Here is a 25884-nt window from a genome sequence, read left to right as displayed (position 1 = left end):
CATCATCACCACACACAAAACATTAAGAACACCATCCTAATATTGAGTTGCACCCCCTTTGCTCTCAGAACAGCATCAATTCATCGGGGCATGGACTCTACAAGGTGTCCAGCGTTCCACAGGGATGCTGGCCCATCCAATGCTTCCCGCAGTTGTGTCAAGTTGGCTGGATGTCCTTTGGGTGGTGGACCATTCTTGAAACACAAGGGAAACTGTTGAGAGTGAAAAACCCAGCAGCGTTGCAGTTCTTAACACTCAAACCGGCACGCCTGGCACCTACTACCATACCCTGTTCAAAAGGCACCTAAATCCTTGGTCTTGCCCATTTACCCTCTGAATGGCACACACATACACAATCCATGTCTCAAGGCTTAAAAATCCTTCTTTAACCTGTCTCCTCCCCTTCATCTACACTGATTGAAGTGGATTTAACAGGTGACATCAATAAGGAATCATAGCTTTCACCTGGTCAGTCTAGGTCATGGAAAGAGAAGGTGTTCTTAATATTTTGTGAACTCAGTGTACACCCCCCCCCACACACACACACACACACACACACACACACACACACACACACACACACACACACACACACACAGCTGTTACAGCTCAGTCTATTGCCTTGTACCACTGCACATTGAATCGGTACTCCCTTTGTACAGTGCACTAGGAAAGTATTCAGACCCCTTGACTTTTTCACATTTTTTGTTACGTTAAATCCTTATTCTAAAAGGGATTAAAAAAATTAAATAATCCTCAATCTACACACAATACACCATAATGACAAAGTTAATTTATTTTTTTGTACATTTTTAAACATTTATTACAAAAAAGTATTCTGACTCTTTGCTATGAGACTCGAAATTGAGCTAATGTAAATCCTGTTTCCATTGACTATCCTTGAGATGTTTCTACAACTTGATTGGAATCCACCTGTGGTAAATTCAATTGATTGGACATGATTTTGGAAAGGCACACACCTGTCTATATAAGGTCCCACAGTCGACAGCGCATGTCAGAGCTAAAACGAAGCCATGAGGTTGAAGGAATAGTCCGTAGAGCTCAGAGACAGGATTGTGTCAAGACACAGATCTGCTGAAGGGTACCAACACATTTCTGCAGCATTGAAGGTCCCCAAGAACACAGTGGCCTCCATCATTCTTAAATGGAAGAAGTTTGGAACCAACAAGACTCTTCCTAGAGCTGGCCGCCCGGCCAAACTGAGCAATCGGGGGAGAAGGGCCTTGGTCAGGGAGGTGACCAAGAACACAATGGCCACCCAGACAGAGCTCCAGAGTTCCTCTGTGGAGATGGGAGAACCTTCCAGAAGGACAACCATCTCTGCAGCACTCCACCAATCAGGCCTTTATGGTAGAGTGGCCAGATGGAAGCCACTCCTCAGTAAAAGGCACATGACAGCCTGTTTGGAGTTTGCCAAAAGGCACCTGAAGACTCTCAGACCAAGAGAAACATTACTCTCTGGTCTGAAGAAACCAAGATTGAACTCTTTGACCTGAATGCCAATCGTCACCTCTGGAGGAAACCTGTCACCTCTGGTGCCAGAAACCTGGCACCATCCCTACTGTGAAGCATGGTGGTGGCAGCATCATGCTGTGGGGATGTTTTTCAGCGGCAGGGACTGGGAGACTAATCAGCACCGAGGGAAAGATGAACAGAGCAAAGTACAGAGATAACCTGCTCCAGAGCGCTCAGGACCTCGGACTGGGGCGGAAGGTTTACCTTCCAACAGGACAACAACCCTAAGCACACAGCCAAGACAATACAGGAGTGTCTTTGGGACAAGTCCCTGAATGTCCTTGAGTGACCCAGCCAGAACCCAGACTTGAACCCAATCGAACATCGACACCGGCCTCGGGGACAACCCGGAGGACGAGGCGCAGGGCGATCCGGACGAAGACGGTGGAACTCCAGCAGCATTAAAGGGTCCAACACGTCCTCCACCGGAACCCAGCATCTCTCCTCCGGACCGTACCCCTCCCAGTCCACGAGGTACTGAAGGCCCCTCGCACGACGTCTCGAATCCAGTGTGGAGCGAACGGAGTACGCCGGGGCCCTCCCGATGTCCAGAGGGGGCGGAGGAACCTCCCGCACCTCAGACTCCTGGAGCGGGCCAGCCACCACCGGCCTGAGGAGAGACACATGGAACGTTAATTCGGTAATCGGGTGGAAGCTGTAACCTGTAACAAACCTCGTTCTCAGGACTTTAAATGGCCCCACAAACCGCGGACCGTGGACCCAGCTTCCGGCAGGGCAGGCGGAGGGGCAGGTTTCGGGTCGAGAGCCAGACCCGGTCCCCCGGTGCAAACACCGGGGTCTCACTGCGGTGGCGATCTGCTTTCTTCTTTTGGCACGTCATGGCTGAAGGTGGACACGTACGGTTTCCCATGTCTCCTCCGCGCGCCTGAACCAGAGGCCTCCGCAGGAGCCTCGGTCTGACTCTGATGCCAAGGCGCCAGAGCCGGCTGATACCCCAGTACACACTGGAAGGGGGAGAGGTTAGTGGAAGAGTGGCGGTGCGAGTTGTGTGTCATCTCGGCCCAGGGCACGAACGCCGCCCACTCCCCCGGCCGGTCCTGGCAATAGGACCACAGAAACCTACCGACATCCTGGTTCACTCTCTCGACCGGTCCATTACTCTCGGGGTGAAACTGGTAAGGCTGATCGAGACCCCCAGACGTTCCATGAAAGCCTTCCAGACCCTAGAGGTGAACTGGGGACACCGATCAGACACTATATCCTCAGGCACCCCATAGTTTTATTTTAATTTTATTTATTTATTTCACCTTTATTTAACCAGCTAGGCTAGTTGAGAACAAGTTCTCATTTACAACTGCGACCTGGCCAAGATAAAGCATAGCAATTCGACACATACAACACAGAGTTACACATGGAGTAAACAAACATACAGTCAATAATATAGTAGAACAAAAGAAAACAAAAAGTCTATATACAGTGAGTGCAAATGAGGTAAGATAAGGCAATAAATAGGCCATAGTGGCGAAGTAATTACAATATAGCAATTAAACACTGGAATGGTAGATGTGCAAAAGATGGACGTGCAAGTAGAGATACTGGGGTGCAAAGGAGCAAGATAAATAAATAAATAATTACAGTATGGGGATGAGGTAGGTAGATAGATGGGCTGTTTACAGATGGGCTATGTACAGGTGCAGTGATCTGTGAGCTGCTCTGACAGCTGGTGTTTAAAGCTAGTGAGGGAGATATGAGTCTCCAGCTTCAGAGATTTTTGCAGTTCGTTCCAGTCATTGGCAGCAGAGAACTGGAAGGAAAGGCGGCCAAAGGAGGAATTGGCTTTGGGGGTGACCAGTGAAATATACCTGCTGGAGCTCGTGCTACGAGTGGGTGCTGCTATGGTGACCAGTGAGCTGAGATAAGGCGGGGCTTTACCTAGCAAAGACTTGTAGATAACCTGTAGCCAGTGGGTTTGGCGACGAGTATGAAGCGAGGGTCAACCAATGAGAGCGTACAGGTCGCAATGGTGGGTAGTATATGGGGCTTTGGTGACAAAACGGATGGCACTGTGATAGACTGCATCCAGTTTGTTGAGTAGAGTATTGGAGGCTATTTTATAGATGACATCATCAAAGTCGAGGATCGGTAGGATGGTCAGTTTTACAATGGTGTGTTTGGCAGCATGAGTGAAGGATGCTTTGTTGCGATATAGGAAGCCGATTCTAGATTTAATTTTGGATTGGAGATGCTTAATGTGAGTCTGGAAGGAGAGTTTACAGTCTAACCAGACACCCAGGTATTTGTAGTTGTCCACGTATTCTAAGTCAGAGCCGTCCAGAGTAGTGATGCTGGACGGGCGGGCAGGTGCGGGCAGCGATCGGTTGAAGAGCATGCATTTAGTTTAACTTGCGTTGAAGAACAGTTAGAGGCCATGGAAGGAGAGTTGTATGACATTGAAGCTCGTTTGGAGGTTAGTTAACACAGTGTCCAAAGAAGGGCCAGAAGTATACAGAATGGTGTCGGCTGCGTAGAGGTGGATCAGAGAATCACCAGCAGCAAGAGCAACATCATTGATGTATACAGAGAAGAGAGTCGGCCCGAGAATTGAACCCTGTGCCACACCCATAGACTGCCAGAGGTCCAGACAACAGGCCCTCCAATTTGACACACTGAACTCTATCAGAAAAGTAGTTGGTGAACCAGGCGAGGCAATCATTTGAGAAACCAAGGCTGTCGAGTCTGCCAATAAGAATGTGGTGATTGACAGAGTCGAAAGCCTTGGCCAGGTCGATGAATACGGCTGCACAGTAATGTCTCTTGTCGATGGCGGTTATGTCGTCGTTTAGGACCTTGAGCGTGGCTGAGGTGCACCCATGACCAGCTCTGAAACCAGATTGCATAGCGGAGAAGGTACGGTGGGATTCGAAATGGTCGGTAATCTGTTTGTTAACTTGGCTTTCGAAGACCTTAGAAAGACAGGGTAGGATAGATATAGGTCTGTAGCAGTTTGGGTCTAGAGTGTCTCCCCTTTGAAGAGGGGGATGACCGTGGCAGCTTTGCAATCTTTGGGAATCTCAGATGACACGAAAGAGAGGTTGAACAGGCTAGTAATAGGGGTTGCAACAATTTCGGCAGATCATTTTAGAAAGAGAGGGTCCAGATTGTCAAGCCCGGCTAATTTGTATGGGTCCAGATTTTGCAGCTCTTTCAGAACATCAGCTATCTGGATTTGGGTGAAGGAGAAATGATGGGGGCATTGGCGGGTTGCTGTGGAGGGTGCCGGGCAGTTGACCGGGATAGGGGTAGCCGCTCCTATCCCAGCCTCAGACGCGTCCACCTCCACTATGAACGCCAAAGAGGGATCCGGATGGGCCAGCATGGGAGCCGAGGTAAACAGAGCCCGTAGGTGACTAAAAGCCCTGTCCGCCTCAGCCGACCACTGCAAACGTACCGGTCCCCCCTTCAGCAGTGAGGTAATGGGAGCCGCTACCTGACCAAAACCCTGGATAAACCTCTGGTAGTAGTTGGCAAACCTTAAGAACTGCTGCACCTCCTTTACCGTGGTGGGAGTCGGCCAATTACGCACGGCTGAAATGCGGTCACTCTCCACTCTCCATCTCCACCCCTGATGTGGAAATGCGATACCCTAGGAAGGAGACGGATTGCTGGAAAAACAGGCATTTCTCAGCCTTGACGTACAGGTCATGCTCCAACAGGTGACCAAGCACCCTGCGCACCAGGGACACATGCTCGGCGCGTGTAGCGGAGTATATCAGAATGTCATCAATATACACCACTACACCCTGCCCGTGCAGGTCCCTGAAAATCTCGTCTACAAAGGCTTGGAAGACTGATGGAGCATTCATCAACCCGTACGGCATGACGAGGTACTCATAATGCCCTGATGTGGTACTGAAAGCAGTCTTCCACTCGTCTCCCTCTCGGATACGCACCAGGTTGTAAGCGCTCCTGAGATCTAGTTTGGTGAAGCAGCGCGCCCCGTACATTGACTCAATCGCTGTGGCTATGAGTGGTACCCCGATAGTCAATACACGGGCGCAGACCTCCCTCCTTCTTCACAAAAAAGAAACTCGAGGAGACGGGTGAAGTGGAGGACCGAATGTACCCGACGCAGGGATTCGGAGACATATGTTTCCATAGCCTCCATCTCCGCCTGTGAGAGGGGATACACGTGACTCCTGGGAAGTGCAGCGTCTACCAGGAGATTTATCGCACAATCACACCGTCGATGGGGAGGTAATTGAGTCGCCTTCTTTTTAGAGAAGGCGAGAGCCAAATCGGCATATTCAGGGGGAATGCGCACGGTGGAGACCTGGTCTGGACTTTCCACCGTGGTAGCACCAACGGAAACCCCTAAACACCTCCCCGAGCACTCCCGTGAGAGCCCTCTGTAGCCAAGAAACAGTGGGGTCATGACAAACTCACCAGGGTAGGCCTAGCACCACGGGAAACGCAGGAGAGTCAATAAGGAAGAGACTAATTCTCTCCTTGTGACCCCCCTGCGTCACCATGCCCAAAGGAGCGATGGCCTCCCTAATCAACCCTGACCCTAATGGTCGACTATCTAAGGCGTGAACGGGGAAGGGCATAGCCACGAGAACAATGGGGATCCCTAATCTATGGGCGAACGATCTATCTATAAAGTTCCCAGCCATGCCTGAATCGACGAGCGCCATATGCTGGGAACGCGGGAAAAACTCAGAAAAAGTGACATAGACAAACATATGAGCAACAGAGGGCTCTGGGTGAGAATGGTGCCGTCTCACCTGGGGTGACGCTAGAGCGCCCTGCCTGCTGCCGCGATACCCAGAGGAACCAACCCGGCACCGACCGGCAGTGTGACCTCTGCGGCCACAGATGGTGCACGAGCTGGAACCTCCTCCGGTCTCCCTGCGCACCGCCCCTCCCAGCTCCATGGGTATCGGAGAGAGGGTGCGAGGGGATGGAACCAACAGACCCCGATCTGAACGTCCGCGGGTAGCTAGCAGGTTGTCCAGCCAGATGGACAGGTCCACCAGCTGGTCAAACGTGAGGGTGGTGTCTCTGCAGGACAACTCCCGACGGACGTCCTCGCGCAGACTGCAGCGGTAATGGTCGATCAGGGCCCTGTCGTTCCATCCCGCGCCGGCAGCCAGGGTCCTAAACTCCAGGGCAAACTCCTGGACGCTCCTCGTCTCCTGCCTCAGATGGAAGAGGCGCTCACCCGCTGCTCTACTCTCGGGCAGGTGGTCGAAGACTGCCCGGAAACGGCGGGTGAACTCCTCAAACTGGTCCAACGCAGCATCTCCCTCTCTCCACACGGCGTTGGCCCAGTCCAGGGCTTTCCCGTTGAGGCACGAGACGAGGGCGGACACCCTCTCACGGCCCAACGGAGCCGGGTGGACGGTGGCCAGGTTCAGTTGTAGAATGAACCCCTGGCAGTTCGCAGCCGTCCCATCGTATTCCTGGGGCAGGGCGAGACGAATCCCACTGGGACCAGGAGAAGGGGGGGGGGGGGGCAAGTAGTGGAGACCCTGGTTGTGCTGGTGGAGACGCTGGTAGAACTCCCTGTCTCTCCCAGCGGTCCATTGTCTGGACAACGCGGTCCATGGCGGTGCCAAGATGTTGGAGCATTGCTGCGTGCTCCCGGACGCGCTCCTCCACCCTTATAACCGGGGTACCTGCTCCTGCTGACTCCATAGTATTGGTCTGTAATGCGATGCTACTGGTGGCAGAGAAGTCAGGCGCAGGAGAGCGGAAACTGATTTACAACGGTTGTGTTTAATAACCATAAAACCCCCGTCAACAGAATAATAAAATAAATGGGTCAAACAAAACCCAGTAAATACCAGCATACCGTGCACAAGCACTACAACAAACAATTACGGACAAAGACATTGGGGGGGGGGGGACAGAGGGTTAAATACACAACATGTAATTGATGGAATTGGAACCAGGTGTGATGGAAGACGAGACAAAACCAATGGATCGGCGATGGCTAGAAGGTCGGTGACTTCGACCGCTGAACGCCGCCCGAACAAGGAGAGGGACCAACTTCGGCGGAAGTCGTGACACTACCCAAGAAGACTCGAGGCTTTAATCGCTGCCGAAGGTGCTGAGTAAAGGGTCCTGAATGCCAAGCGGACTTGTTTTTGCTTTGTCATATGGGGTATTGTGATGTCATATGGGGTATTGTGTGTAAATTGATGAGGAAAAAAACAATTTAATCAATTTTAGAATAAGACAGTAACGTAACAAAATGTATATAGCCGTGTTATTTTCTACTTCCTGTCTATAGCCGTGTTATTTTCTACTTCCTGTCTATAGCCGTGTTCTTTTCTACTTCCTGTATATAGCCGTGTTCTTTTCTACTTCCTGTCTATAGCCGTGTTCTTTTCTACTCCCTGTCTATAGCCGTGTTATTTTCTACTCCCTGTATATAGCCGTGTTCTTTTCTACTTCCTGTCTATAGCCGTGTTATTTTCTACTTCCTGTCTATAGCCGTGTTCTTTTCTACTTCCTGTCTATAGCCGTGTTATTTTCTACTTCCTGTCTATAGCCGTGTTATTTTCTACTTCCTGTCTAATGCCGTGTTATTTTTACTCGTTATTAGTTATTCCTTGTGTCACTATTTATCTTTAACTGTTGGAAAAGGACCCATAAATAAGCATTTCACCGTTAGTCTACACCTGTTGTTTACCAATCATGTGACAAATGAAATTGTAGTATTAGTACAGTTGTGGTATTACCGTTGTGGTATTACCGTAGTACAGTTGTGGTATTGCTATAGTACAGTTGTGGTATTACTATATATATAGTAGGTAGAGACTGTAGTAGTAATAGCTATGTAGTATTATTGTAGTAGAGCTGTAGTATTACTGTAGGATAGTTGTAAGATTGTAGAATTGTATTAGTCACTACTCACTTCTACCTGACTATATATGAAGTAGGTAGAGACTGTAGTAGTATATAGTATTAGTAATGTAAAGTTGTAGTATTATTGTAGTAGTCACTACTCACTTCTACCTGACTATATATGAAGTAGGTAGAGACTGTAGTAGTATATGGAATTAGTAATGTAGTAAAGTTGTAGTATTATTGTATTAGTCACTACTCACTTCTACCTGACTATATATGAAGTAGGTAGAGACTGTAGTAGTATATAGTATTAGTAATGTAAAGTTGTAGTATTATTGTAGTAGTCACTACTCACTTCTACCTGACTATATATGAAGTAGGTAGAGACTGTAGTAGTATATAGTATTAGTAATGTAACGTTGTAGTATTATTGTAGTAGTCACTACTCACTTCTACCTGACTATATATGAAGTAGGTAGAGACTGTAGTAGTATATAGTATTAGTAATGTAACGTTGTAGTATTATTGTAGTAGTCACTACTCACTTCTACCTGACTATATATGAAGTAGGTAGAGACTGTAGTAGTATATAGTATTAGTAATGTAAAGTTGTAGTATTATTGTAGTAGTCACTACTCACTTCTACCTGACTATATATGAAGTAGGTAGAGACTGTAGTAGTATATGGAATTAGTAATGTAGTAAAGTTGTAGTATTATTGTATTAGTCACTACTCACTTCTACCTGACTATATATGAAGTAGGTAGAGACTGTAGTAGTATATAGTATTAGTAATGTAAAGTTGTAGTATTATTGTAGTAGTCACTACTCACTTCTACCTGACTATATATGAAGTAGGTAGAGACTGTAGTAGTATATAGTATTAGTAATGTAACGTTGTAGTATTATTGTAGTAGTCACTACTCACTTCTACCTGACTATATATGAAGTAGGTAGAGACTGTAGTAGTATATAGTATTAGTAATGTAACGTTGTAGTATTATTGTAGTAGTCACTACTCACTTCTACCTGACTATATATGAAGTAGGTAGAGACTGTAGTAGTATATAGTATTAGTAATGTAAAGTTGTAGTATTATTGTAGTAGTCACTACTCACTTCTACCTGACTATATATGAAGTAGGTAGAGACTGTAGTAGTATATGGAATTAGTAATGTAGTAAAGTTGTAGTATTATTGTAGAAGTCACTACTCACTTCTACCTGACTATATATGAAGTAGGTAGAGACTGTAGTAGTATATAGTATTAGTAATGTAAAGTTGTAGTATTATTGTAGTAGTCACTACTCACTTCTACCTGACTATATATGAAGTAGGTAGAGACTGTAGTAGTATATAGTATTAGTTATGTAAAGTTGTAGTATTATTGTAGTAGTCACTACTCACTTCTACCTGACTATATATGAAGTAGGTAGAGACTGTAGTAGTATATAGTATTAGTAATGTAAAGTTGTAGTATTATTGTAGTAGTCACTACTCACTTCTACCTGACTATATATGAAGTAGGTAGAGACTGTAGTAGTATATAGTATTAGTAATGTAAAGTTGTAGTATTATTGTAGTAGTCACTACTCACTTCTACCTGACTATATATGAAGTAGGTAGAGACTGTAGTAGTATATAGTATTAGTAATGTAAAGTTGTAGTATTATTGTAGTAGTCACTACTCACTTCTACCTGACTATATATGAAGTAGGTCGGGACTGTAGTAGTATATAGTATTAGTAATGTAAAGTTGTAGTATTATTGTAGTAGTCACTACTCACTTCTACCTGACTATATATGAAGTAGGTAGAGACTGTAGTAGTATATAGTATTAGTAATGTAAAGTTGTAGTATTATTGTAGTAGTCACTACTCACTTCTACCTGACTATATATGAAGTAGGTAGAGACTGTAGTAGTATATAGTATTAGTAATGTAAAGTTGTAGTATTATTGTAGTAGTCACTACTCACTTCTACCTGACTATATATGAAGTAGGTAGAGACTGTAGTAGTATATAGTATTAGTAATGTAAAGTTGTAGTATTATTGTAGTAGTCACTACTCACTTCTACCTGACTATATATGAAGTAGGTAGAGACTGTAGTAGTATATAGTATTAGTTATGTAAAGTTGTAGTATTATTGTAGTAGTCACTACTCACTTCTACCTGACTATATATGAAGTAGGTAGAGACTGTAGTAGTATATAGTATTAGTAATGTAAAGTTGTAGTATTATTGTAGTAGTCACTACTCACTTCTACCTGACTATATATGAAGTAGGTAGAGACTGTAGTAGTATATAGTATTAGTAATGTAAAGTTGTAGTATTATTGTAGTAGTCACTACTCACTTCTACCTGACTATATATGAAGTAGGTAGAGACTGTAGTAGTATATAGTATTAGTAATGTAAAGTTGTAGTATTATTGTAGTAGTCACTACTCACTTCTACCTGACTATATATGAAGTAGGTAGAGACTGTAGTAGTATATGGAATTAGTAATGTAGTAAAGTTGTAGTATTATTGTAGTAGTCACTACTCACTTCTACCTGACTATATATGAAGTAGGTAGAGACTGTAGTAGTATATGGAATTAGTAATGTATAAGTTGTAGTATTATTGTAGTAGTCACTACTCACTTCTACCTGACTATATATGAAGTAGGTAGAGACTGTAGTAGTATATAGTATTAGTAATGTAAAGTTGTAGTATTATTGTAGTAGTCACTACTCACTTCTACCTGACTATATATGAAGTAGGTAGAGACTGTAGTAGTATATAGTATTAGTAATGTAAAGTTGTAGTATTATTGTAGTAGTCACTACTCACTTCTACCTGACTATATATGAAGTAGGTAGAGACTGTAGTAGTATATAGTATTAGTAATGTAAAGTTGTAGTATTATTGTAGTAGTCACTACTCGCTTCTACCTGACTATATATGAAGTAGGTAGAGACTGTAGTAGTATATAGTATTAGTAATGTAAAGTTGTAGTATTATTGTAGTAGTCACTACTCGCTTCTACCTGACTATATATGAAGTAGGTAGAGACTGTAGTAGTATATAGTATTAGTAATGTAAAGTTGTAGTATTATTGTAGTAGTCACTACTCACTTCTACCTGACTATATATGAAGTAGGTAGAGACTGTAGTAGTATATAGTATTAGTAATGTAGTAAAGTTGTAGTATTATTGTAGTAGTCACTACTCACTTCTACCTGACTATATATGAAGTAGGTAGAGACTGTAGTAGTATATAGTATTAGTAATGTAGTAAAGTTGTAGTATTATTGTAGTAGTCACTACTCACTTCTACCTGACTATATATGAAGTAGGTAGAGACTGTAGTAGTATATAGTATTAGTAATGTAAAGTTGTAGTATTATTGTAGTAGTCACTACTCACTTCTACCTGACTATATATGAAGTAGGTAGAGACTGTAGTAGTATATAGTATTAGTAATGTAAAGTTGTAGTATTATTGTAGTAGTCACTACTCACTTCTACCTGACTATATATGAAGTAGGTAGAGACTGTAGTAGTATATAGTATTAGTAATGTAGTAAAGTTGTAGTATTATTGTAGTAGTCACTACTCACTTCTACCTGACTATATATGAAGTAGGTAGAGACTGTAGTAGTATATAGTATTAGTAATGTAGTAAAGTTGTAGTATTATTGTAGTAGTCACTACTCACTTCTACCTGACTATATATGAAGTAGGTAGAGACTGTAGTAGTATATAGTATTAGTAATGTAGTAAAGTTGTAGTATTATTGTAGTAGTCACTACTCACTTCTACCTGACTATATATGAAGTAGGTAGAGACTGTAGTAGTATATAGTATTAGTAATGTAGTAAAGTTGTAGTATTATTGTAGTAGTCACTACTCACTTCTACCTGACTATATATGAAGTAGGTAGAGACTGTAGTAGTATATAGTATTAGTAATGTAGTAAAGTTGTAGTATTATTGTAGTAGTCACTACTCACTTCTACCTGACTATATATGAAGTAGGTAGAGACTGTAGTAGTATATAGTATTAGTAATGTAGTAAAGTTGTAGTATTATTGTAGTAGTCACTACTCACTTCTACCTGACTATATATGAAGTAGGTAGAGACTGTAGTAGTATATAGTATTAGTAATGTAGTAAAGTTGTAGTATTATTGTAGTAGTCACTACTCACTTCTACCTGACTATATATGAAGTAGGTAGAGACTGTAGTAGTATATAGTATTAGTAATGTAGTAAAGTTGTAGTATTATTGTAGTAGTCACTACTCACTTCTACCTGACTATATATGAAGTAGGTAGAGACTGTAGTAGTATATAGTATTAGTAATGTAGTAAAGTTGTAGTATTATTGTAGTAGTCACTACTCACTTCTACCTGACTATATATGAAGTAGGTAGAGACTGTAGTAGTATATAGTATTAGTAATGTAGTAAAGTTGTAGTATTATTGTAGTAGTCACTACTCACTTCTACCTGACTATATATGAAGTAGGTAGAGACTGTAGTAGTATATAGTATTAGTAATGTAAAGTTGTAGTATTATTGTAGTAGTCACTACTCACTTCTACCTGACTATATATGAAGTAGGTAGAGACTGTAGTAGTATATAGTATTAGTAATGTAAAGTTGTAGTATTATTGTAGTAGTCACTACTCACTTCTACCTGACTATATATGAAGTAGGTAGAGACTGTAGTAGTATATAGTATTAGTAATGTAAAGTTGTAGTATTATTGTAGTAGTCACTACTCACTTCTACCTGACTATATATGAAGTAGGTAGAGACTGTAGTAGTATATAGTATTAGTAATGTAAAGTTGTAGTATTATTGTAGTAGTCACTACTCACTTCTACCTGACTATATATGAAGTAGGTAGACTGTAGTAGTATATAGTATTAGTAATGTAGTAAAGTTGTAGTATTATTGTAGTAGTCACTACTCACTTCTACCTGACTATATATGAAGTAGGTAGAGACTGTAGTAGTATATAGTATTAGTTATGTAGTAAAGTTGTAGTATTATTGTAGTAGTCACTACTCACTTCTACCTGACTATATATGAAGTAGGTAGAGACTGTAGTAGTATATAGTATTAGTAATGTAAAGTTGTAGTATTATTGTAGTAGTCACTACTCACTTCTACCTGACTATATATGAAGTTGGTAGAGACTGTAGTAGTATATAGTATTAGTAATGTAGTAAAGTTGTAGTATTATTGTAGTAGTCACTACTCACTTCTACCTGACTATATATGAAGTAGGTAGAGACTGTAGTAGTATATAGTATTAGTAATGTAGTAAAGTTGTAGTATTATTGTAGTAGTCACTACTCACTTCTACCTGACTATATATGAAGTAGGTAGAGGCTGTAGAAGTATATAGTATTAGTAATGTAAAGTTGTAGTATTATTGTAGTAGTCACTACTCACTTCTACCTGACTATATATGAAGTAGGTAGAGACTGTAGTAGTATATAGTATTAGTAATGTAAAGTTGTAGTATTATTGTAGTAGTCACTACTCACTTCTACCTGACTATATATGAAGTAGGTAGAGACTGTAGTAGTATATAGTATTAGTAATGTAAAGTTGTAGTATTATTGTAGTAGTCACTACTCACTTCTACCTGACTATATATGAAGTAGGTAGAGACTGTAGTAGTATATAGTATTAGTAATGTAAAGTTGTAGTATTATTGTAGTAGTCACTACTCACTTCTACCTGACTATATATGAAGTAGGTAGAGACTGTAGTAGTATATAGTATTAGTTATGTAGTAAAGTTGTAGTATTATTGTAGTAGTCACTACTCCCTTCTACCTGACTATATATGAAGTAGGTAGAGACTGTAGTAGTATATAGTATTAGTAATGTAAAGTTGTAGTATTATTGTAGTAGTCACTACTCACTTCTACCTGACTATATATGAAGTTGGTAGAGACTGTAGTAGTATATAGTATTAGTAATGTAGTAAAGTTGTAGTATTATTGTAGTAGTCACTACTCACTTCTACCTGACTATATATGAAGTAGGTAGAGACTGTAGTAGTATATAGTATTAGTAATGTAGTAAAGTTGTAGTATTATTGTAGTAGTCACTACTCACTTCTACCTGACTATATATGAAGTAGGTAGAGGCTGTAGAAGTATATAGTATTAGTAATGTAAAGTTGTAGTATTATTGTAGTAGTCACTACTCACTTCTACCTGACTATATATGAAGTAGGTAGAGACTGTAGTAGTATATAGTATTAGTAATGTAAAGTTGTAGTATTATTGTAGTAGTCACTACTCACTTCTACCTGACTATATATGAAGTAGGTAGAGACTGTAGTAGTATATAGTATTAGTAATGTAAAGTTGTAGTATTATTGTAGTAGTCACTACTCACTTCTACCTGACTATATATGAAGTAGGTAGAGACTGTAGTAGTATATAGTATTAGTAATGTAAAGTTGTAGTATTATTGTAGTAGTCACTACTCACTTCTACCTGACTATATATGAAGTAGATGCCGTCTAACAGGACCTCCAGTTGTCCGGAGCGAGAGTGCATCTTGAAGACACGGTGGTGGATCGACACCATCTTCCAGTTCCTCAAAACACCTTCAGAAAGGTCTAGACAAAGACATCAATCAATCAATCAATCAATATATCAATCAATATCAATCAATCAATCAATCAATCAATCAATATATCAATCAAATCAATCAATCAATATATCAATCAATCAATATATCAATCAATCCAATCAATCAATATATCAATCAATATCAAACAATATATCAATCAATCAATATATCAATCAATCAATATATCAATCAATATCAATCAATATCAATCAATCAATCAATCAATCAATATATCAATCAATATCAATCAATCAATATCAAACAATATATAAATCAATCAATATATCAATCAATCAATCAATCAATCAATCAATCAATATATCAATCAATATCAATCAATCAATATATCAATCAATATATCAATCAATATATCAATCAATATCTAAATCAATCAATATATCAATCAATCAATCAATCAATCAATCAATCAATCAATCAATCAATCAATCAATATATCAATCAATCAATATATCAATCAATCAATATATCAATCAATATCAATCAATCAATATATCAATCAATCAATATATCAATCAATATCAATCAATCAATAAATCAATCAATATATCAATCAATCAATATATCAATCAATCAATATATCAATCAATCATGGGGGAAAGGCAGTCAAAACACCCAGAGTACCTCTGAACAGGAGTAAATTCACAGCTACAGTATTTGAAGGTAGATAAACCGTGGTGTTATCTACAATGGACACTTACCCTCCTTGACCTGTATGGTGGTTTCCTGTCCTTGTAGATGGACCACGGCAGGCTGCAACACACATCACATACATCTAGTCAGGCGACTGGAGCTCATCCGACCCTCAACCTCCAGTACGGTTTAGTAGAACACAAAGAACTTGTAGATGCACCATTTTACATTTTAGTCATTTAGCAGACGCTCTTATCCAGACTTATCCGTACTGGTCCCCCGTGGGAATCGAACCCACAACCCTGGCGTTGTAAACACCATGCTCTACCAACTGAGCTACACGGGACACTGCTGTACCACAGCAGGCCGCGACACACAGCAGGCCGCGACACACAGCAGGCCGCGACACACAGCAGGCCGCGACACACAGCAGGCCGCGACACACAGCAGGCCGCGACACACAGCAGGCTGCAGGCTGCGACACACAGCAGGCTGCGACACACAGCAGGCTGCAGGCTGCGACACACAGCAGGCTGCGACACACAGCAGGCTGCGACACACAGCAGGCCGCGCCACACAGCAGGCTGCAGGCCGCGACACACAGCAGGCTGCAGGCCGCGACACACAGCAGGCTGCAGGCCGCGACACACAGCAGGCCGCGACACACAGCAGGCCGCGACACACAGCAGGCCGCGACACACAGCAGGCCGCGACACACAGCAGGCCACAACACACAGCAGGCCACAACACACAGCAGGCTGCAGGCTGCAACAAACAGTAGATAATTTCTAAATCAGTCTTTAGGAGCACAGCGTTACTCCAACCTTCATCGTTTTTCAGTACAATAATAAGTCGTGTAATAAATGTGTTGTAAAACGTTTGTTTAAAGATGAAATACTCTACCTGGAGATCTCTTGTTTTGGTTTTATCGACGACTCCTGTAACAGATAGAGATCAGATCCTGGATCAGTTCCTAACTCTTTAACTTTGTCCCAAATGGCACCCTATTCCCTTTACAGTGCACTACATTTGACCAGGGCCACAACAAAAGTAATGCACTACACAGGGTTCCATTTGGGACGCCACCACCCAGCCCCCCCCCTAACCCCAACTTCAGGCAGGAGAACAAAAGGATAAAAAGTGATCTAAACTAGGGCTGTGGCGGCCATGTTGTCAGCAAGGGGACCGTTAAATAACATGAACACATTCAGCATCTCCTGGCTTCCACACACAGCACTACAAACCACTGATGCAGACCTTTGGAACATCCACATTTTATAAAAGTCTAATAAATCTATGTAATATATAGTCTACACCTTCACAATAAATCCCTGATTTATTTTAGACAGGTCTAAAGAAACATGATATGAAGAAAATGTAGTCTATTTCAGAAGAACAGAATAGCATCCTCTGAGTTGTCCTGATGTTAGGTCCTGATGTGGCTGTGGGCTACACTAGTTCATTTAGCAGGTCCTGATGTGGCTGTGGGGCTACACTAGTTCATTTAGCAGGTCCTGATGTGGCTGTGGGGCTACACTAGTTCATTTAGCAGGTCCTGATGTGGCTGTGGGGCTACACTAGTTCATTTAGCAGGTCCTGATGTGGCTGTGGACTACACTAGTTCATTTAGCAGGTCCTGATGTGGCTGTGGGCTACACTAGTTCATTTAGCAGGTCCTGATGTGGCTGTGGGGCTACACTAGTTCATTTAGCAGGTCCTGATGTGGCTGTGGGCTACACTAGTTCATTTAGCAGGTCCTGATGTGGCTGTGGGCTACACTAGTTCATTTAGCAGGTCCTGATGTGGCTGTGGGGCGACACTAGTTCATTTAGCAGGTCCTGATGTGGCTGTGCCATATGGCTGTGGGCTACACTAGTTCATTTAGCAGGTCCTGATGTGGCTGTGGGCTACACTAGTTCATTTAGCAGGTCCTGATGTGGCTGTGGGGCGACACTAGTTCATTTAGCAGGTCCTGATGTGGCTGTGGGGCTACACTAGTTCATTTAGCAGGTCCTGATGTGGCTGTGGGGCTACACTAGTTCATTTAGCAGGTCCTGATGTGGCTGTGGGGCTAGACTAGTTCATTTAGCAGGTCCTGATGTGGCTGTGGGACTACACTAGTTCATTTAGCAGGTCCTGATGTGGCTGTGGGCGACACTAGTTCATTTAGCAGGTCCTGATGTGGCTGTGGGGCTACACTAGTTAATTTAGCAGGTCCTGATGTGGCTGTGGACTACACTAGTTCATTTAGCAGGTCCTGATGTGGCTATGCCATATGGCTGTGGGCTACACTAGTTCATTTAGCAGGTCCTGATGTGGCTGTGGGGCGACACTAGTTCATTTAGCAGGTCCTGATGTGGCTGTGGGGCTACACTAGTTCATTTAGCAGGTCCTGATGTGGCTGTGGACTACACTAGTTCATTTAGCAGGTCCTGATGTGGCTGTGGGCTACACTAGTTCATTTAGCAGGTCCTGATGTGGCTGTGGGCTACACTAGTTCATTTAGCAGGTCCTGATGTGGCTGTGGGGCGACACTAGTTCATTTAGCAGGTCCTGATGTGGCTGTGGGGCTACACTAGTTCATTTAGCAGGTCCTGATGTGGCTGTGGACTACACTAGTTCATTTAGCAGGTCCTGATGTGGCTGTGGGCTACACTAGTTCATTTAGCAGGTCCTGATGTGGCTGTGGGGCTACACTAGTTCATTTAGCAGGTCCTGATGTGGCTGTGGGGCGACACTAGTTCATTTAGCAGGTCCTGATGTGGCTGTGGGCGACACTAGTTCATTTAGCAGGTCCTGATGTGGCTGTGGGGCTACACTAGTTCATTTAGCAGGTCCTGATGTGGCTGTGGGGCTACACTAGTTCATTTAGTAGGTCCTGATGTGGCTGTGGGGCTACACTAGTTCATTTAGCAGGTCCTGATGTGGCTGTGGGGCGACACTAGTTCATTTAGCAGGTCCTGATGTGGCTGTGGGCTACACTAGTTCATTTAGCAGGTCCTGATGTGGCTGTGGGGCTACACTAGTTCATTTAGCAGGTCCTGATGTGGCTGTGGGGCTACACTAGTTCATTTAGCAGGTCCTGATGTGGCTGTGGGGCTACACTAGTTCATTTAGCAGGTCCTGATGTGGCTGTGGGGCTACACTAGTTCATTTAGCAGGTCCTGATATGGCTGTGCCATATGGCTGTGGGCTACACTAGTTCATTTAGCAGGTCCTGATGTGGCTGTGGGGCTACACTAGTTAATTTAGCAGGTCCTGATGTGGCTGTGGGCGACACTAGTTCATTTAGCAGGTCCTGATGTGGCTGTGCCATATGGCTGTGGGGCTACACTAGTTCATTTAGCAGGTCCTGATGTGGCTGTGGGCTACACTAGTTCATTTAGCAGGTCCTGATGTGGCTGTGGGGCGACACTAGTTCATTTAGCAGGTCCTGATGTGGCTGTGGACTACACTAGTTCATTTAGCAGGTCCTGATGTGGCTGTGGGCTACACTAGTTCATTTAGCAGGTCCTGATGTGGCTGTGGGGCTACACTAGTTCATTTAGCAGGTCCTGATGTGGCTGTGGCCTACACTAGTTCATTTAGCAGGTCCTGATGTGGCTGTGGGCTACACTAGTTCATTTAGCAGGTCCTGATGTGGCTGTGGGGCTACACTAGTTCATTTAGCAGGTCCTGATGTGGCTGTGGGGCTACACTAGTTCATTTAGCAGGTCCTGATGTGGCTGTGGGGCTACACTAGTTCATTTAGCAGGTCCTGATGTGGCTGTGGGCTACACTAGTTCATTTAGCAGGTCCTGATGTGGCTGTGGGCGACACTAGTTCATTTATCAGGTCCTGATGTGGCTGTGGGCTACACTAGTTCATTTAGCAGGTCCTGATGTGGCTGTGGGCGACACTAGTTCATTTAGCAGGTCCTGATGTGGCTGTGGGCTACACTAGTTAATTTAGCAGGTCCTGATGTGGCTGTGGGCTACACTAGTTAATTTAGCAGGTCCTGATGTGGCTGTGGGCTACACTAGTTCATTTAGCAGGTCCTGATGTGGCTGTGGGGCTACACTAGTTCATTTAGCAGGTCCTGATGTGGCTGTGGGCTACACTAGTTCATTTAGCAGGTCCTGATGTGGCTGTGGGCTACACTAGTTCATTTAGCAGGTCCTGATGTGGCTGTGGGGCTACACTAGTTCATTTAGCAGGTCCTGATGTGGCTGTGGGCTACACTAGTTCATTTAGCAGGTCCTGATGTGGCTGTGGGGCTACACTAGTTCATTTAGCAGGTCCTGATGTGGCTGTGGGCGACACTAGTTCATTTAGCAGGTCCTGATGTGGCTGTGGGGCGACACTAGTTCATTTAGCAGGTCCTGATGTGGCTGTGGGGCGACACTAGTTCATTTAGCAGGTCCTGATGTGGCTGTGGGGCTACACTAGTTCATTTAGCAGGTCCTGATGTGGCTGTGGGCTACACTAGTTCATTTAGCAGGTCCTGATGTGGCTGTGGGGCTACACTAGTTCATTTAGCAGGTCCTGATGTGGCTGTGGGGCTACACTAGTTCATTTAGCAGGTCCTGATGTGGCTGTGGGGCTACACTAGTTCATTTAGCAGGTCCTGATGTGGCTGTGGGGCGACACTAGTTCATTTAGCAGGTCCTGATGTGGCTGTGGGACTACACTAGTTCATTTAGCAGGTCCTGATGTGGCTGTGGGCTACACTAGTTCATTTAGCAGGTCCTGATGTGGCTGTGGGGCTACACTAGTTCATTTAGCAGGTCCTGATGTGGCTGTGGGGCTACACTAGTTCATTTAGCAGGTCCTGATGTGGCTGTGAGGCTACACTAGTTCATTTAGCAGGTCCTGATGTGGCTGTGGGCTACACTAGTTAATTTAGCAGGTCCTGATGTGGCTGTGGGCTACACTAGTTAATTTAGCAGGTCCTGATGTGGCTGTGGGCTACACTAGTTCATTTAGCAGGTCCTGATGTGGCTGTGGGGCTACACTAGTTCATTTAGCAGGTCCTGATGTGGCTGTGGGGCTACACTAGTTCATTTAGCAGGTCCTGATGTGGCTGTGGGGCTACACTAGTTCATTTAGCAGGTCCTGATGTGGCTATGCCATATGGCTGTGGGACTACACTAGTTCATTTAGCAGGTCCTGATGTGGCTGTGGGCGACACTAGTTCATTTAGCAGGTCCTGATGTGGCTGTGGGGCTACACTAGTTCATTTAGCAGATCCAACAAATTAATGTGCTTCATTTAAAAAAGTTATTTGGCCACTTTAGTTGTGATACAAACCTTATTAAAACATATAGGACTATGGGCTACTAACCTTATTAAAACATATAGGACTATGGGCTACTAACCTTATTAAAACATATAGGACTATGGGCTACTAACCTTATTAAACATATAGGACTATGGGCTACTAACCTTATTAAACATATAGGACTATGGACTACTAACCTTATTAAAACATATAGGACTATGGGCTACTAACCTTATTAAAACATATAGGACTATGGGCTAGGCTACATGAGGTGTGATACTAACCTTATTAAAACATATAGGACTATGGGCTACTAACCTTATTAAACATATAGGACTATGGGCTACTAACCTTATTAAACATATAGGACTATGGGCTACTAACCTTATTAAACATATAGGACTATGGGCTACTAACCTTATTAAACATATAGGACTATGGGCTACTAACCTTATTAAACATATAGGACTATGGGCTACTAACCTTATTAAACATATAGGACTATGGGCTACTAACCTTATTAAACATATAGGACTATGGGCTACTAACCTTATTAAACATATAGGACTATGGGCTACTAACCTTATTAAAACATATAGGACTATGGGCTACTAACCTTATTAAAACATATAGGACTATGGGCTACTAACCTTATTAAAACATATAGGACTATGGGCTACTAACCTTATTAAAACATATAGGACTATGGGCTACTAACCTTATTAAAACATATAGGACTATGGACTACTAACCTTATTAAAACATATAGGACTATGGGCTACTAACCTTATTAAACATATAGGACTATGGGCTACTAACCTTATTAAACATATAGGACTATGGACTAGGCTACATGAGGTGTGATACTAACCTTATTAAACATATAGGACTATGGGCTACTAACCTTATTAAAACATATAGGACTATGGACTACTAACCTTATTAAAACATATAGGACTATGGGCTACTAACCTTATTAAAACATATAGGACTATGGGCTACTAACCTTATTAAAACATATAGGACTATGGGCTACTAACCTTATTAAAACATATAGGACTATGGGCTACTAACCTTATTAAACATATAGGACTATGGGCTACTAACCTTATTAAAACATATAGGACTATGGACTACTAACCTTATTAAACATATAGGACTATGGGCTACTAACCTTATTAAACATATAGGACTATGGGCTACTAACCTTATTAAAACATATAGGACTATGGGCTACTAACCTTATTAAAACATATAGGACTATGGGCTACTAACCTTATTAAACATATAGGACTATGGGCTACTAACCTTATTAAACATATAGGACTATGGGCTACTAACCTTATTAAACATATAGGACTATGGGCTACTAACCTTATTAAAACATATAGGACTATGGGCTACTAACCTTATTAAACATATAGGACTATGGACTAGGCTACATGAGGTGTGATACTAACCTTATTAAACATATAGGACTATGGGCTACTAACCTTATTAAAACATATAGGACTGTGGGCTACTAACCTTATTAAACATATAGGACTATGGGCTACTAACCTTATTAAACATATAGGACTATGGGCTACTAACCTTATTAAAACATATAGGACTATGGGCTACTAACCTTATTAAACATATAGGACTATGGACTAGGCTACATGAGGTGTGATACTAACCTTATTAAACATATAGGACTATGGGCTACTAACCTTATTAAAACATATAGGACTATGGGCTACTAACCTTATTAAAACATATAGGACTATGGGCTACTAACCTTATTAAACATATAGGACTATGGGCTACTAACCTTATTAAACATATAGGACTATGGGCTACTAACCTTATTAAACATATAGGACTATGGGCTACTAACCTTATTAAACATATAGGACTATGGGCTACTAACCTTATTAAACATATAGGACTATGGGCTACTAACCTTATTAAAACATATAGGACTATGGGCTACTAACCTTATTAAACATATAGGACTATGGGCTACTAACCTTATTAAACATATAGGACTATGGGCTACTAACCTTATTAAACATATAGGACTATGGGCTACTAACCTTATTAAAACATATAGGACTATGGGCTAGGATACATGAGGGGTGATACTAACCTTATTAAAACATATAGGACTATGGGCTAGGATACATGAGGGGTGATACTAACCTTATTAAAACATATAGGACTATGGGCTAGGATACATGAGGGGTGATACTAACCTTATTAAAACATATAGGACTATGGGCTACTAACCTTATTAAAACATATAGGACTATGGACTACTAACCTTATTAAACATATAGGACTATGGGCTACTAACCTTATTAAACATATAGGACTATGGGCTACTAACCTTATTAAAACATATAGGACTATGGGCTACTAACCTTATTAAAACATATAGGACTATGGGCTACTAACCTTATTAAACATATAGGACTATGGGCTACTAACCTTATTAAACATATAGGACTATGGGCTACTAACCTTATTAAACATATAGGACTATGGGCTACTAACCTTATTAAAACATATAGGACTATGGGCTACTAACCTTATTAAACATATAGGACTATGGACTAGGCTACATGAGGTGTGATACTAACCTTATTAAACATATAGGACTATGGGCTACTAACCTTATTAAAACATATAGGACTGTGGGCTACTAACCTTATTAAACATATAGGACTATGGGCTACTAACCTTATTAAACATATAGGACTATGGGCTACTAACCTTATTAAAACATATAGGACTATGGGCTACTAACCTTATTAAACATATAGGACTATGGACTAGGCTACATGAGGTGTGATACTAACCTTATTAAACATATAGGACTATGGGCTACTAACCTTATTAAAACATATAGGACTATGGGCTACTAACCTTATTAAAACATATAGGACTATGGGCTACTAACCTTATTAAACATATAGGACTATGGGCTACTAACCTTATTAAACATATAGGACTATGGGCTACTAACCTTATTAAACATATAGGACTATGGGCTACTAACCTTATTAAACATATAGGACTATGGGCTACTAACCTTATTAAACATATAGGACTATGGGCTACTAACCTTATTAAAACATATAGGACTATGGGCTACTAACCTTATTAAACATATAGGACTATGGGCTACTAACCTTATTAAACATATAGGACTATGGGCTACTAACCTTATTAAACATATAGGACTATGGGCTACTAACCTTATTAAAACATATAGGACTATGGGCTAGGATACATGAGGGGTGATACTAACCTTATTAAAACATATAGGACTATGGGCTAGGATACATGAGGGGTGATACTAACCTTATTAAAACATATAGGACTATGGGCTAGGATACATGAGGGGTGATACTAACCTTATTAAAACATATAGGACTATGGGCTACTAACCTTATTAAACATATAGGACTATGGGCTACTAACCTTATTAAAACATATAGGACTATGGGCTACTAACCTTATTAAACATATAGGACTATGGGCTACTAACCTTATTAAACATATAGGACTATGGGCTACTAACCTTATTAAACATATAGGACTATGGGCTACATGAGGTGTGAGACTAAAAAAGCATGCGCAACAGCTGGGCATCACTCACAAGAGATAATATATCATGATAATATATCATTCACAAGAGATAATATTTCATAATAATATATCATAATAATATATCACTCACAAGAGATAATATATAATTCACAAGAGATAATATATAATTCACAAGAGATAATATATAATTCACAAGAGATAATATATCATAATATATAATTCACAAGAGATAATATATAATTCCCAAGAGATAATATATCAGAATAATATATCATTAGACTATCAAGTGGCTGATATTGTCACCCATCAGACTATTCTTGATGTAATATTTTCCATATACTAAATAATATATGTGTGACATTTGTTTTGATTTAGAATGGAACATTATCATGCACCTGTATCAGAACAGGGACAGGGGGGAAAATACATGTCATTATGCTCTTAACCCTGCTGCTGTGTACATTTACATTACATTTACATCATTTAGCAGACGCTCTTATCCAGAGCGACTTACAAATTGATGCATTCACCTTATGACATCGTTTCATGTTCATTAATTGTGTTCCCGGTCCGAAATGACCCCCCCCATTATAGCTGATTATAAATCCATAATAATACATATATTATCACCTAATGTTGTGTTAAATCTTTTTATCAACTTAAGATCTTGTGAACATTACAAGTTTTGAGTTTCTATTTGCTATTTATGGCCTGTAGTCCTCATTGACCTGAGCTCGTACAACCTGTTACTGAGTAAATAAAAGTATTATGTATGGATTATTCTGACTATAACAAATACTCAGATGAAACATACTGTGCTATTTATGACAGACTACTTTGTGTCAAAGTTTAACAAGGACTCTCTCCTCCCCACCAGCGTCATGATCAAAGATATGATCAAGAGCCTCACATACAGTATATCGTTCAGTCATTGTGTTGCCACAGAATGAATTGTGATCAAGGCCTCAAAAAAGCTTTATATACCAGAGCTGCGAGGAAAAGTTCTGTATATTATTGAAACAATGTTGTGATTGTTTGTGAGAATGCCAGCAGGTGTGGTTCCCGTGAGGGTTGCCATGGAAGCCAAGAAGGGGAGTGAGGTGTGTGTGTGTGTGTGTGTGTGTGTGTGTGTGTGTGTGTGTGTGTGCTCAAACACACATGGGGGTCTGGGAGAGGAAGTGTGTCCATCTGATGAATGTGCATGTGCCTGAACTCAATTTTATACACTAATTGTAGTTTCACCCATTCATTTCTAATGACCGGTCATTTTTGACCGGGAACACCACAGGTGTACAAAAGTTAAATAAAACACCTAAAATTTCATGAAAATCATCAAAATGTATTTTGTGTGTTCAGATGCCCTGTGTGGACAAAGTCAT

General features: G+C 41.6%; 1 protein-coding gene and 1 non-coding gene across 4 annotated transcripts in view; both read right to left on the bottom strand.

The window, feature by feature from the left end:
• Window positions 1–25884, bottom strand: part of LOC106604098 (ectodysplasin-A) — a 58582-nt gene that overhangs the window by 5086 nt on the left and 27612 nt on the right. For 2 of the 3 annotated variants that reach the window (XM_045717804.1, XM_045717806.1), the window contains exons 5-7: window positions 16552–16586; window positions 15717–15768; window positions 14853–14983 (exon numbers count right to left, since the gene is read on the bottom strand). In XM_045717804.1, coding sequence (XP_045573760.1) covers window positions 14853–14983; window positions 15717–15768; window positions 16552–16586 — 218 coding nt within the window. The remainder of the gene's footprint in view (window positions 1–14852; window positions 14984–15716; window positions 15769–16551; window positions 16587–25884) is intronic. The other variant, XM_045717805.1, reaches the window with a different exon arrangement.
• On the bottom strand, window positions 15922–15995 carry trnav-uac (transfer RNA valine (anticodon UAC)). The gene has a single exon. It is a non-coding gene; the product is annotated as a tRNA-Val (tRNA).

The sequence above is a fragment of the Salmo salar genome, chromosome ssa05 (genome assembly GCF_905237065.1).
Source record: "Salmo salar chromosome ssa05, Ssal_v3.1, whole genome shotgun sequence".
NCBI classification, from domain to species: domain Eukaryota; kingdom Metazoa; phylum Chordata; class Actinopteri; order Salmoniformes; family Salmonidae; genus Salmo; species Salmo salar.
Note: the sequence above shows the minus strand (reverse complement) of the source record. Positions and strands in the feature narration are given on the sequence as shown.